The sequence below is a fragment of the Erinaceus europaeus genome, chromosome 10 (genome assembly GCF_950295315.1).
Source record: "Erinaceus europaeus chromosome 10, mEriEur2.1, whole genome shotgun sequence".
Classification (NCBI taxonomy): Eukaryota; Metazoa; Chordata; class Mammalia; order Eulipotyphla; family Erinaceidae; genus Erinaceus; species Erinaceus europaeus.
In genome coordinates this window covers 80,278,140-80,292,359 of record NC_080171.1, presented here as the reverse complement: position 1 = coordinate 80,292,359, position 14,220 = coordinate 80,278,140, and the positions used below count along the sequence as shown (strand labels likewise).

General features: G+C 40.2%; 1 protein-coding gene across 8 annotated transcripts in view; it reads left to right on the top strand.

Moving 5' to 3' along the window:
- The window catches only part of SUSD1 (sushi domain containing 1), a 325,163-nt gene that overhangs the window by 147,445 nt on the left and 163,498 nt on the right, over positions 1 to 14,220 (top strand). For 7 of the 8 annotated variants that reach the window (XM_060199941.1, XM_060199942.1, XM_060199946.1 and 4 more), the window contains one exon: positions 3,496 to 3,535. In XM_060199941.1, coding sequence (XP_060055924.1) covers positions 3,496 to 3,535 — 40 coding nt within the window. Of the gene's footprint in view, positions 1 to 3,495; positions 3,536 to 7,457; positions 7,528 to 14,220 lie in introns of all 8 variants that reach the window. The other variant, XR_009552073.1, reaches the window with a different exon arrangement.

Sequence of the window (14,220 nt, the reverse complement as noted above, 5' to 3'; positions counted from 1 at the left end):
AGTTAACATATAAAGCAGAACAGATTGTTGACTAATAATGAGCATAAAGACTAGACTATTACAGATGAAGATTTGGGGTCTCTGTTTTGGAAAAAGCTAGTAGGTCTATTTTAGTTATATTTCAAAGTACCCATGACCCTACTAGTTTTTGCCTGAGCTTGACATCTCACATGCAGGTGACCTAAGTTATTGTCTGGGGAGATGGTGTCATAGTTGGAAAAGGGACTAGAAGCTGGATCAGGGAAGATAGTAGCTCCCAAATATGGGAAAAGCATATAAGTATTGTTAATTGTAAACCCCACCAGTTTAATCTGGGGCCCATATTCAGCATAGGAGCCTTTGTAACCCCTGAATCCCTGTAGGTCTGAGCTCACATTCTGTGGTCACAGCTAGGAGCATTCCAGGCTGTGCCAATTTCAGGACCCATCTTCCTCAGGTAGTAGGTAGAGTGTGTTGTTCAACCTCCCTTCGGAGAATGGAACATTCCTTACTATTATTGATACACATTGAAGGCAAGGTCCTATAGGGGTCCACAGAAGGGTCCATTATGTTGTTCCTGGTGAAAATGACCAATGACAGTGGCAAGAGGGATATATTAGATGTCTAGGTCCATCATGTGTATGTGGGAATCCCAGGACTCCCTGACTAGGGCCCCAGGTTCATCACCTATTTAAACAGACATGTGGCTGGCTAAACAGTTCATTTAGATAGTGTGCTGCTTTGCCATGTGTATGACCAATTTTTGACCCTAACCGTAACTGTATTAAAGGAAGCTTTGGTGCTGTGGTCTCTTTGCTTCTTTGTATCTATCTAAAACAAACAAACAAACAAGCAAAATCTGAGACATGTGGCCAAGGAGATGACTCTGGTAGTTTACACAGGCCAGCATACACCAGAATAATGAATGCTCTGACCTCTCTTTTATAAATAAATAAACTAATCTTAAAAAACAATAGAACTGAGACATCTTATTATATTATGTATAGGATATAAAAGTTTTTTAATTTGTTTATTAATGATTTAATATTGATTTATAAAATTATAAGATAACAGGAGTATAATTCCATACCTTTCCCACCACCACTTCTGTGTCCCCATTCCCTCCATTGGAAATTGCAGTAATTCTCCCAAGATCACATATTTGGGTTTGTATTGGGGGGAACTGACTGACCATTTGTTTCTTAACATTTAAAAGTTCATCATGGGGAGTCAGGCTGTAGCACAGCGGGTTAAGCGCAGGTGGCACAAAGCACAAGGACCGGCATAAGTATCCCGGTTTGAGCCCTGGCTCCCACCTGCAGGGGAGTTGCTTCACAGGCGGTGAAGCAGGTCTGCAGGTGTCTATCTTTCTCTCCTCCTCTCTGTCTTCCCCTCCTCTCTCCATTTCTCTCTGTCCTAGCCAACAATGACAACAACAATAATAACTACAACAATAAAACAACAAGGGCAACAAAGGAAATAAATAAATAAATAAAAATAAATTTAAAAAAAAAGTTCTTCATGGAGCCAGGTGGTGGTGCACCTGGCTGAGTGCACACATTATAGTGCACAAGGACTTGGGTCCAAGCCCCTGGTCCCACCTGCATGAGGGAAACTTCACAAGTGTTGAAGCAGGTCTGCAGGTGTCTCTCTTGTCTCTCTCCCTCTGTCTCCTCCTCCCCTTTCAATTTCTCTTTGTCTTTATCCAACAATAAATAATATATTTTTAAAAGTCTGTCATGCATAACCTCAGCAAATAATTGATTAGAGAGCATGATTTTCAAGAATTTTAAACTTTAACAGGGAAATTGAGAACATTTACATGTTTAGACCAAGAAAGAGAGAAGGAGAAAGAAAGAAGCCCCCTTATTCACACCTCATGGGAGGCCCACCTAGGCAAGAGAACAAGAGAAAAACAGAAAGAGAGAGAAGCCCCCTCAGAGCTCTCTTACATGTTGATGGGGTGCTCACCTAAATGAGAGAGAACAAAAGAGCAAAAAGTAGCTTATTTATAGGGTGACCTAGGCAGAGAGAGAGAGCATGCCATGCCCACAGGTCTAGTTTATGACACCTAAACCCTGCCTTCACCATTCTAAGCCACACCTGTCACCACTTCTAGTTCATGGGTGAGCATTTTCCTCCCCCCAGGTACTTACTTCCTGTCCCTCAATAGGTTGACTACTATTTCTATAATTATCGATATATATATATATATATATTTGCCCATTTTTTTCTATGGTCCTATTTTCTCTTCCTTTCTAAGTCATACCTACTTCTGAATGTCCTTCCCTTTCTCCCTTCCCTTCCCTTCCCTTCCTTCCCCTCCCCTCCCCTCCCCTTCTCTTCTCTTCTCTCCTCTTTTTTCTCCTCTCTTCTCTTCTCTTCTTTCTTTTCCCTCTTCTTTCTCTGGGTCCTGATGGAATTGGAATTTAGAGCACTCTAGTCATCTTCCCCTAACATTTGCCCCTTTCAAGACATAACTTTAATATATTATTACTATGGTCGATATAAGACTAATGCTACTTTTAAGAATATGTCCACTATCTTAAGATGTTCTTGATATATTTAATATCCAAGTAACACCAAAACTTATGATCGCTTAAAGATTATACCAGAAAATTTCAATGTAAAAATAGTTTTTAATAAAATAAATACTAGTTTCTTAAAGTTGTCACATGAAAGCAAATGTCCCAGTGAAGTTGGAGCAGTCTTTTTCTAACACCTAGTATTCAACTTTCTCTGGAGAATATTTAGCTGAGTTCTATCATGTACAGTCTTCCCAGTATTCCTAACAGACAAATATGCATGAAGTAACTGTGAGGGAGAAGAAAAGAAGGTATTTTATTTCTTTGAGTCTTTCTTTTCTTTAAAAAAACATTTTTTTAAATTATCTTCATTTATTTACTGGGTAGAGACAGAAATCAATAGGGAAGGGGGAGATAGAGAGGAAGAGAGACACCTTCAGCACTGCTTCACTCACAAAGCTTTCCCCCTGCAGTTGAGGACTGTGGCCTTGAACCTGGGTACTTGCGTATTATACATGTGCAGTCAACCAGGTGCGCCACTGCCCTGCCCCACATATGCTTTCTTGACTATATTTTGGGTAACTGAGTTTGCCAGGTAGTTACCTAGATAGGTGAAGTTATTATTTCTAAACTGTAACATGCATCATCATTTCTTAACAAACCTTGATATAACCTCAGATTCCTTATTAATGTAATTCTCCAGGTAGTCAGTGCCATTTGTCATTCATTTTCTTTATCCATGGTATGTGATTTCTGAAATTTACTGAAAATTTATAGAGCTGATCCTTATAGTTACTCTGCCCTTGCTACACACACTGGTCCCTAGAACACTAGGGCTAAGTTAGTTGTAAGAAGTTAGAGCTAGATGAGGCTTCCAAAATCTTGTAGTCTAAATTAAGAGATATATCACTGAAACTTGAAGGGTTAACATATACTTAATTTGATATCATGTGCCACTTAATTAAATGTGTTCCTGTATTTTCCTTTGCAGGAGAGAAGATACTTCTGTGTAGTTTGGGCTCAGGTGAAAGGTAAAAACATTTTTCTGCCAAAAAATACTGACCATATTTATTTTCTGTCCAACTATCAGTATTACATGTAAGTGAGTGAGATTGTTATCTTAAGAAAAAAAAATCTTATCTGAAAAGGATGGAATGGGAACAAGTGTGCTATCACCAAAACTCTAGGATCTGGGACTCTAGACTAGACTCCATGAGTGAGACTCTTTCCTGCCTGCCTGCCTGCCTACCTTCCTGACTTCCCTCCTGCCTTCTTTGCTTTCTTTTTTTCCTCCCTCCCTCCCTCCCTCCCTCCTTCCCTCCCTTCCTTCCTTCCTTCCTTCCTTCCTTCCTTCCTTCCTTCCTTCCTTCTTCCCTCCTTCCCTCCCTTCCTTCTTTCTTTACTCTCTCCCTTTCTTCCTTTCATCTAAAAATATTTACTTATTTTTCATTTGATAGGATAGAGAGAAATTGGGAAAGAAGGGAAAATAGAGAAAGAGAGATACCTACACCACTGCTTGTGAAGCCTCTCCCCTGCAGGTGAGGTCTGAAGGCTTGTAGTTAGGCCTTTGTTCATAGTAAGGTGTGCTGTCACCTAGCCTGACTTTCCCTTTCTTATCTTTGTTCTCTGATCTTTGTCTCAGCATGAAAATAAGCTTCATTTTCTCTTGCTATTAGTCATGTAGTGGGGAGGAATGGGTACTGATCCAGCTTAGTTACTTCAAGGACAAGAGGAAAATTTTCATTTCAGGGAAAATAATATTTTCTCCTAGGTTGGGTGACTCCTCAGGATGAATCACTGCTAGTAGAAGATGGAGGATTGTGATCAGTCTACCTTTGCTATTGGGCTTATTCATTTGGCTGATTGGGGACATTGTGATCAACAACCACCCTGGGGTTTACTTTAGAGGGTGACATGATATCCCTCAGGAAAGTAGGCACAGAAAAACATGTTGGCAGAACCAAGCAGAAAGCTGCAGCAGTTTTACTATTTGGCTGCTTAGTATGCACACACACATTACATATACTACTATGAAAATCACTCACTTAATTAAAAAGTAGAATTATTGTCCACCCAACCAAAAATAGAACCCCAGGGGAAGACCACTCAAAGGTGGACCTGCTGCCACATCCACCCCCAAGATCAGGATTTCTGAGGAAGGTCCATTCCTTCATTAAATCCAGAAGTATTTCTTATGATCTGTTTAGCAGTGACTAACTGGCAAGCTGAAGCATTCTCAAGCCACAGTATATAATATGAAAGAAAATACTGAATAACCACAGTAACAACTTTCATTTAGGAAGAAGGAAAAAAAAAAAATACAATGCAGTGGCTTGGGGCTGGGGGGGTGGAGTTGGGGGGTCCATAAGAATGGACCTCCGGCTGGATAAGAAACAAATATTTCTGCCCTGGTGGCAGAATGGGTCATTTGATTAATTTGTTTGACTTTCTTGGGGTCATCTCCTTGAAGGAGAATACCTAGCTCATTTCTTCCAAGTTATACTGAAGAGATGCAACTGGGAGAAGTCTGTTAAGTGCTGAAGAGCTTAAATTTTCTGCTTTACCATGGGCAGTTATCCAGGTGGGGGATTCCCTTAGGGATTGAGCAATCACAAATCCCTATTTGTCTGACTTGGAATTTCCCTGGCAGTGCATTTCTTTAAATCAACAAATGGTCAGCCTGTGATTCCCGGCCCCCCCCCCTCAGGAATTCTGTTAGCTTATAGTGAATACCAGAAATCCTGTTAAATTTATGACCTTTGAATCTTGACCTTTTCCTTGTAGTTTATAGGTCCTACCAACAGCCTGAGGAGTTTTACTCTTAGGCCACAGTATCAGTTTAACCCTTTACATCCTGACACTTATCTCAGGGCAATGTGAAACAATAGATTGAAGTGGTAAGGAAGACTTTACTTCCAGGATGATTATAATAGATGGTATTTTACAATGGGGTGGGGGCTGTTGCTCTGTCATTAGAGAATATTTAGCAGGAAATGTTTGGGAGGAACCTAGGGAATTGGGCTTCCTTCATTTGACTGCTTCTCCTCTACTCTTATTTCTCATCTTTTTTTTTTTTTTTTTCCCTCCAGGGTTATTGCTGGGCTTGGTGCCTGCACCATGAATCCACCGCTCCTGCAGGCCATTTTTCCCCCTTTTTGTTGCCCTTGTTGCTGTAGCCTCATTATGGTCATTATTATTGCCATTGTTGATGTTGTTTGTTGTTGGATAGAACAGAGAGAAATGGAGAGAGGAGGGGAAGACAGAGGGGGAGAGAAAGATAGACAGACACCTGCAGACCTGCTTCACCGCCTGTGAAGCGACTCCCCTGCAGGTGGGGAGGCGGGGGCTCGAACCGGGATCCTTACGCCGGTCCCTGCGCTTTGCGCCACATGCGCTTAACCCACTGCGCCACCACCCGACCCCCTATTTCTCATCTTTTTATCTACACAGACCACTTCAACAATGGTAGAGAAATTGGCTTTTTAATCTGACAAGACTCATTATGTGTCAGTCATCTTGGGTTTTGGAGGGATTGTTCCTCCCTCTCTACAAGTTTTATTGAGATTGGAAAGGCTGGGAAGATAGCATAGTGATTATGTAAAAACTCGCATGCTCTAGGCTCTGAGATCCTAGTTTAGTCCCTAGCACCACCATAAACCAGAATTTAGCAGTGCTCTGGCCTTTCTGTCTTTCTTTCTGTATCTCTCCCTTTCTCACTCTCTCTCATTAAAAGTAAGTCAATAATTTTTTTAAAAAGGTGGATGGATATATTTTACCTTCTTATGGATGGCAATGTACAGGGAGGGGTTTGGGAGAAAGTATCAGGCAGCAGCAAAGCTTTATTTATTTGTTTATTTATTTATTTGAAGTGGTAATGTTTTACAGTGGAATCACTACATATGCATATGATTTCCAGGCCCTCAAAGTTTTATCCCTCTCCTTTCTTCCCTTCCTTCTCACTCTTTCCTCAGAATCTTTTGCTTTGATGCAAGCAGTAAAGCTTTAATAAAATTTATTAGATTTAACAAGTTCAGAGATAGTCACCAAGAGAGGGCAAGGCGAACAGTAAAAGGGTCCATCTGCCTCACAGCTGAGACAGAGGGAGGGCTGTCAGCAAGGAGAGTTTACTGCCTGCCTACTAGGCAGAAGTGCTTTGGTTGTGTATCTATCAATGAAAAGTGGGTCTATGGGCAACTGGGTGAAAGAATTTGTCAGTAGTCATCCTGGCTTCAGGGGACAGATTTCTATTCAATTGCCTCCATACAATGGCTAGGTGTAGAGGTTTTATTTTTTGATATGCAGAATGACTACAAGCTAACTGTTAAGTTTTTAGCTTCTAAATGCCTTAAGCCTGGGGTTATTTCATAGATAAACTTACTTTATAAATAATTTTATGGCATAGCACTTGGTGTCTGTTAGCATATGCTATATAATGTGATGTTTTGCTACATGTATGTATATATTGTGAAATTAAAACTATAATAAAGTTAGTTGGTATCTCTGTCATTTTAATAAAGTTAGTTGATATCTCTGTCATTTTACATGTGTATAAATGTATGTGTGAAAACATTATTTTAAAAAATTAATAAATTTTATGGAAGAGAGGGAGTGAAAGACCAGAGCACTGGTCTGGCATATATGGTACTGATAACTGAAACCTAGCTCCTACCCAAGAAGTCCTACTCTTTAATTTATGAGACACCTCCCTGGCCACATTAAATATATTAACAACTTTGAAATATATAGCACTATTACATGCTATTATATGTATAATGTATGTAGTATATGTTGGGTTGTTGGGTGAATCATGATGCATTTTTCTATGTAAAAATGCATTATGGCTTTTCTGACAACCCAGTATTATTATCTGAAGCATTAGTAATTGTAGTCACCATATTGTAACTTTGTAGCTGAAAGTTTGTACCTTTTGGTCATGCTCCCATTTCCTCCCAGCTGCTGACAACTGCCGTGCTAGTCTCTACTTCTATGAGTTCAGCTGTTTAAGATTACACATATAAATAAGGTAGTATTCATATTTTTCTGATTCATTTCACTTAGTAAAATATATGAGGGCCTTTCTTAAAGATATGCGTTGTTATATTTCCATGTGCAGATAAGCTAATCTGTCTCCTTTTCTTAGAGTTTAATAAAGACCTGACAAGAAACATCCACATATTCCGTCACTCAGAGGTTTTTCTTTTTCTTCTTTTTTTTTTTTTTTTGCCTCCAGGGATATTGCAGGGGTTTGGTGCTGGCACTATGAATCCACTGCTCCTGAAGGCCATTTTTTTTCATTTTATTGCATAGGACAGAGAGAAATTGTCAGGCTTGCTTCGCGGGTGGCAGAGAGAGACGACTAGGGACTCATGGCTGAGTGGTACGCAGTTCAGTCTTTTTATTCATGTGGAACGCAGCGCAATCTAAGCTATCTCTAATCACAATCCTGTCCTTATATATCCTGAGGTGGAACTGTCAGGTCAGCGGAAGAGGATGTACATAGGATAGGGGGTGGGGAGAAGGAAAAAGCACTCGAACCAGTGAGGATTAAACCAATGCCCTGGAGGCAGGGTAGTGCTTAGTTAACAGTGGTTATGTAAAGAGAATACAGTGTTAAGCTGGGGGGATTAAACCAATGAAACAGAAGGGGTTTTAGAAGCAGAATTAGAAGCATACCAACAAGAAATTGAGAAGGGAGGGAAAGATAGAGAAGAGAAAGATAAACACCTGCAGACCTGCTTCACCACTTGTGAGGCGATCTCCCTGCAGGTGGGGAACCGGGATCCTTGCACTTCACACTATGAGCATTCAATCCATGCCCCTCACCCAAAAGTTTTTCTTTTCCTTTTTTTTTTTTTTTTTTAATGAGGCACTGGGAATGAACTCAGTGCCTTGTGTATATGCAATTTCGCTTCTGAGCAGCCTCCAGAAACCAATTTTTGTCATTATTTATTTTTAGAGAGTGGAGAGGGGAAAGACAAAGAGAAGAGAGATATTTTAGCACTGCTTCACTGTCCATAGAGTTCCTTGGTACTCTCCTTGATGCTCTCATATGGTACTAGGGCTCAAACCCAGAGTCTCATGCATGGTAAGGAATGCACTCTACCAGGTGAGCTATCTCCCAACTCTCAGATTTTTTCCCCAGTAGTAATGGAGTTCTCACAAAGATGAATTGAGATGTGTAAGTATTCCAAATAGACTTGGGTTCAAGAGCTTCCAAAGTCACTCCTTCCGGCAAGTATTTGGTATAATTGATGAACACTCAAACTTGGATGAAGACATGGTCAGAGGGTGGGCTTTTTGACAGTGTCCTTAACCCCTAATTTAAGAATTAAGAATTAAAGAGTTCAAATCTTCAAATTCCAACTACTGGAAAGCTCTGGATGTAGTAGAGAAATCCATTCATGTTCAAATGCTGAAGACAATCCTAGCATACATTTTTCTTTTTACAAAGTGGTTGTAAGTCTGGCAGACTTACATTGCAAAAGTTTTGAACAATGCCACTTCATGTAAGTAATTTGAAGAGAATTAGAACCCAAATTAGTCTTAAAGCTGTTCCATTTCACTACTACAAGGAATAGCTTCATTCTTCCCTTTGCCTGGTGACATTTGTGCAGCTTACCTCTGCAAATACCCCTTAAGTGAACTTTGTGTTGATTACTGGAGGGAATTTACAATCAGTCTGATGGGTATTGCAGTCACCTGGACTTGCTTGCTGTATGTAGTACTACCAATCAACTGTATCTTTAGTTGATTGTTTCATAGTTGCCTCTTGCTCTGAAGATTCCTTTCAGCCACAAAGTACTGATTTCTTGAGTCACTGAGATCATTTGATATATGTGAGGTGATGATAAACTGTATTCAGGAAATACTTTCATCACAAGCTTGAAACTTTTAAATCATTGCTGATTACTCCTCTTTGTCTTCCCACCCACATTTTCTTTCTACTTTGTACTTTCCTGTGTGATTTTTTACTTTTATGTCTACTGCCTGAGAATATGCTTTTATTTGTAATATGGATGACTGAGAAAACCCTCTCTTCATCTCCCATCCAAAGTGTAGGATTTCCCTGTTTACTCAGGCCTATATACTACTACCTCCTGACTCATATTTCTAGCCAACCACTTATGTTATTATTTCCAACACTAGTTCTGCAGTTCCCCAGTACTTTGTGCCCTTCTCACCGCATTTGTCAGTATTCTCCATTTAAATACATGTGCTAGCTTTTCTTGCTTTGTTTTCTTAATGTTTTTGCTCATATGATTACTTCTACCTGAATTGCCCTAGGTCCTATCCATGAACCTATGCTTATTACAGTCACATTTTTTGTTTGTTTTTATTTGTTTTTGTTTTTGCCTCCAGGGTTATTGTTGGGGCTCAGTGCCTGCACTATGAATTTTTTCCCTTTTTGCTGCCCTTGTTGTTTATCATTGTTGTTATTATTGTTATAATTGTTATTGCTGTCATTGAGGTTGGATAGGACAAAGGAATCGAGAGAGGAGAGGAAGACAGAGAGGGGAAGAGAAAGGTAGACACCTGCAGACCTGCTTTACCGTTTGTGAAGTGCCCCCCCCCCTTGCAGGTAGGGAGCCGGGGCTAGAACCCACTGGTCCTTTACACCATGTGTTCTTGACCCACTGTGCTACTGCCCAGCCCCCAGTCACATTCGTTTTTTAAGATTGAATGAAATGTGGGAGTTGGACGGTAGTGCAGCAGGTTAAGCGTAGGTGGTGCAAAGTGCAAGGACTGGGTACAAGGATCCTGGTTCAAGTCCCCGGCTCTCCACCTGCAGGGGAGTCACTTCACAAGCAGTGAAACAGGTCTGCAGGTGTCTATCTTTCTCTCCCCCTCTGTCCCCCCTCCTCTCTCAAGTTCTCTGTGACATATTCAACAACAATGACATCAATAACAACAACAATAACTACAACAATAAAACAACAAAAGGGAATAAATTAAAAAAAAGATTAAATGAAATACAATCTTCTTCATGACCCTTTTTTATTTCAATAGGACTAAAGTACCCTATCACCCTTTCTCTAATCATTCTGCAGAAGTATAAGAACAACCTTTGGAGTTCTTAACTCCTCATATTGATTTGGCATCCTTAATGGTATATTAGAAAGCAAGGATAGGGCTAATTGTCCTAAAGTTTTCTGGCCTGGGTGAGGCACCTACTAGTAGGTTCAAATACTTGGCAAGTGAGTTGGGTAAACTGCTGCAAGTGGTCTTTGAAAACTCTTGACAAAAATGGGAGAGTAACACTGGAGATGCATAAAGAACATAAAGCTTTGTACAAAAGAGCTACATTTTGCAGAATATAGATTCTGAGCACTTCACCAGCAAAAATTTTTAAGAGATCAATTTATGTTTACTTGGGAGAAGAAGCAGCAATTTTCAGAAATAGGCATGGGAGCTATAAGCAGGTTAGATCAGATTGCTTTCCTTCTGACCAGGGAAATATGGCAGACATAATGTATTTTGACTTTAGCCAAGATTTAACAATGGCAGAAAACAGTAACCATGCAAAAGCTGTTTATTAATTAATGAGTTGAGGTTAAATGAAGAATGTACAAGTCATGGCTCTTGTCTTCAGTTCAACAATTTCAGTAATCAATGACAAACAATGTATAAATGATGAAGTATGTTGTAACTTGAAAGGGGGGTTGGGGAGCTGCAGCATATAAAAGGATTCACAACGGGGATCTGGAAATGGGTTTAAACAATGCCAGGTTTATTAGGGTGAAACAGGTAAAAGGCAAAATATGCAATTATTATCAGGGGTTAAGAGTATGCTAGGTCCATAAAGTCTGAGTATAGTTATCAAAAGTTTAGTCCCATAAGATAAACAGTTACCAGCTGAGGTATAGGTTGCTCATGGTTGTAGAGGGGTCTAAAAGTTTACCAGCTAGCAGAGTCACACGTGTTCAGTTCCCAGGAGAAGTAGCCATGGTGGAAACCTGGATCACCTCCACTGAGATGCTTCTGACCAGGAGAAGCAGCAGCAGCCAAAGAGAGTGACCTGCTTCAAGTCTGTGCTTTTTTTTTTTTTTTTAAGTTGGAATGCTTTTCTTCTTTTTTTTAATTATTTATTTTAAAAAGGAGACATTAACAAAACCATAGGATAGGAGGGGTACAACTCCACACAATTCCCACCACCAGATCTCTATATCCCACCCCCTCCCCTGATAGCTTTTCCATTCTTTTCCCATTCCCTCTGGGAGTATGGACCCAAGGTCATTGTGGGTTGCAGAAGGTGGAAGGTCTGGCTTCTGTAATTGCTTCCCCGCTGAACATGGGTGTTGACTGGTCCATCCATACTCTCAATCTTCCTCTCTCTTTCCCTAGTAGGGTGGGTCTCTGGGGAAGCGCAGCTCCAGGACACACTGGTGGGGTCATCTGTGCAGGGAAGTCTGGTCAGCATCCTGCTGGCATCTGGAACCTGTTGGCTGAAAAGAGAGTTACTATACAAAGGCAAACAAATTGTTGAACAATCATGGACCTAAAGGCTGGAATAGTGCAGATGAAGTGTTGGGGGTACTCATTGTAGACTGTTGTGTACTTTTGCTTTCAAGTATATATTTTGCCCTAATTTATGGATAGGTGTGAATATATGCTTTATCTCATATAAAACCTGGAATTTTACAATTTCAGTAATCAATGGACCTGGTCTATATCTAGGTTTTAGGACTTTGTTAGGAAATGAACCACCTGGAATGGAATGAATTAGAAAATACTATGAAAGGAAAGGTCTCACCCGAGTAATGAAGCTGAATGAAGGGTTGCCATTCCACACCTGAAGTCTCTGGAGACAGTCTGAAGAGAAGCATGCTGAGGTGGCACTCATTGTGTTGATTAGGTCATGATCGGCAGATGCAATATTATTTGATATGATTTGAGAGAAGCATGCAGGAAAGTGAGCCCCACCCTAAGGTTTCAGTACTGGGGGAAATATAGGCTCTATAGTGGAAATGTGAGGTTCCTGCTGTCTTAGGGTTCAAGAAGACAATGGATAATTATTGTTATCATCACATTATTTGGTAATTGGGTTAACTCTGAAAGTCCCTTTGTTAGGATTTGCTGTGTAATACCCAACATCTTGTATAAAGCTGTGCCACTGGTTGCTTCTGTTCTCCCTGGTCTAGGTTTTTGAGAGAGTCAACATATAAAAGACTCAGCCTATGTATTTAAAAGACTCAGTCTGTGTTTTAAAAAGTTCGAGACAATCAATTTTTCCCCTCTCAAGTCTGTGCTTTTTATACCTTCCATTCTTTGTGTGTCTCGCCTCAGGCTGATGTTATTCATATGCTAATAGTCCGAAACTCCTGTTGGGGTCACAACAGAAGTAGTAGAGAAAGAAATATAGAGAAAATATTGATGACTAAAGATGGTAGGAATATTGAGTCCAGTGATGAAATAGACAATGTTGGAAAGAACCAGTTTCTATCATCAGCAATAGTGTTATTTTTCTTAGAAGCAATAAATAGTGTGCAAAGGATGTAGCTCAGTGAGTGCATGCCTTACTTGTATGAGGCCCTGGCACCACAACAAAACAGCCCAGTAAATTTAATATGCCAAATGACGTGTCAGTGCTTTAATTTGTATTTACCACTGCACTAGATCAACTGTAATTATACTATATAGGTAATTTACCTTTTTGTAAAACTCGCTCATTTTTGCTATTATGGCATTTGCCTTTTGTTTATTAATTTGTATCACTCTATATATTAACATCTTGCTTATTAAATGTTCCAAGTATCTTAACCATTACTTTTTAACCATATTAATCTTTTCTTTTACGTCCAGGGTTATCACTGGGGCTTGGTTCCAGCATGAATCCATTGCTCCTGGAGGCTATATTTTCCCTTTTGTTGCCCTTGTTATTTGTCATTGCTATTGCTATTGCTGTCATTGTTGTTGGATAGGACAGAGAGAAATAGAGGAGGGGAAGACAGAGAAGAGGAGAGAAAGACACCTGTAGACTTGCTTCACCGCTTATGAAGCGACCCCCCCTACAGGTGGGAAGCTGGGGCTCAAACCGAGATCCTTACTCCGATCCTTGTGCTTTGCACTACATACACTTAACCTACTGTGCTACCGCCCAGCCCGTTAATCATTTTTAAAGACAAATTTTAAAAAATATTTATATTTACTTTCCCCTTTTTGTTGCCCTTTTGTTTTCTGTTGTTGTAGTTATTATTTGTTGTTGATGTTGTCGTTGTTAGATAGGACAGAAAGAAATAGAGAAAGGAGGGGAAGACAGAGGAGGAGAGAAAGACAGACACCTGCAGACCTGCTTCACTGCCTGTGAAGCAACTCCCCTGCAGGTGGGGAGCCAGAGGCTCAAACAGGGATCCTTACGCTGGTCCTTGCGCAAAAGCACTTAACCCACTGTGCTACCGCCAACTCCCAAAGACTTTTTTTTTTTTTTTTTTTTTTCAGAAACATGGCTGCCTCCTCTTTTTTTTTTTTTCCCCCAGAGCACTGCTCAGCTTTGGTTTATGGTGGTTCAAGTGATTGAAGCTGGGCCTTTGGAGCCTCAGGCATGAGAGTCTCTTTGCACAACCGTTATGTTGTCTATCCCTACCTCCCTTATCCTTTTAATTTTACTGTACCTTTTCTTAAACTTTACTTTCTTGGTATATAGAAGTGTGTGTATGTATGTGTGTGTGTTTTGCCAGTGTACTCTCAGTTCTAGTTTATAATAATGCCAGGGAAAGAA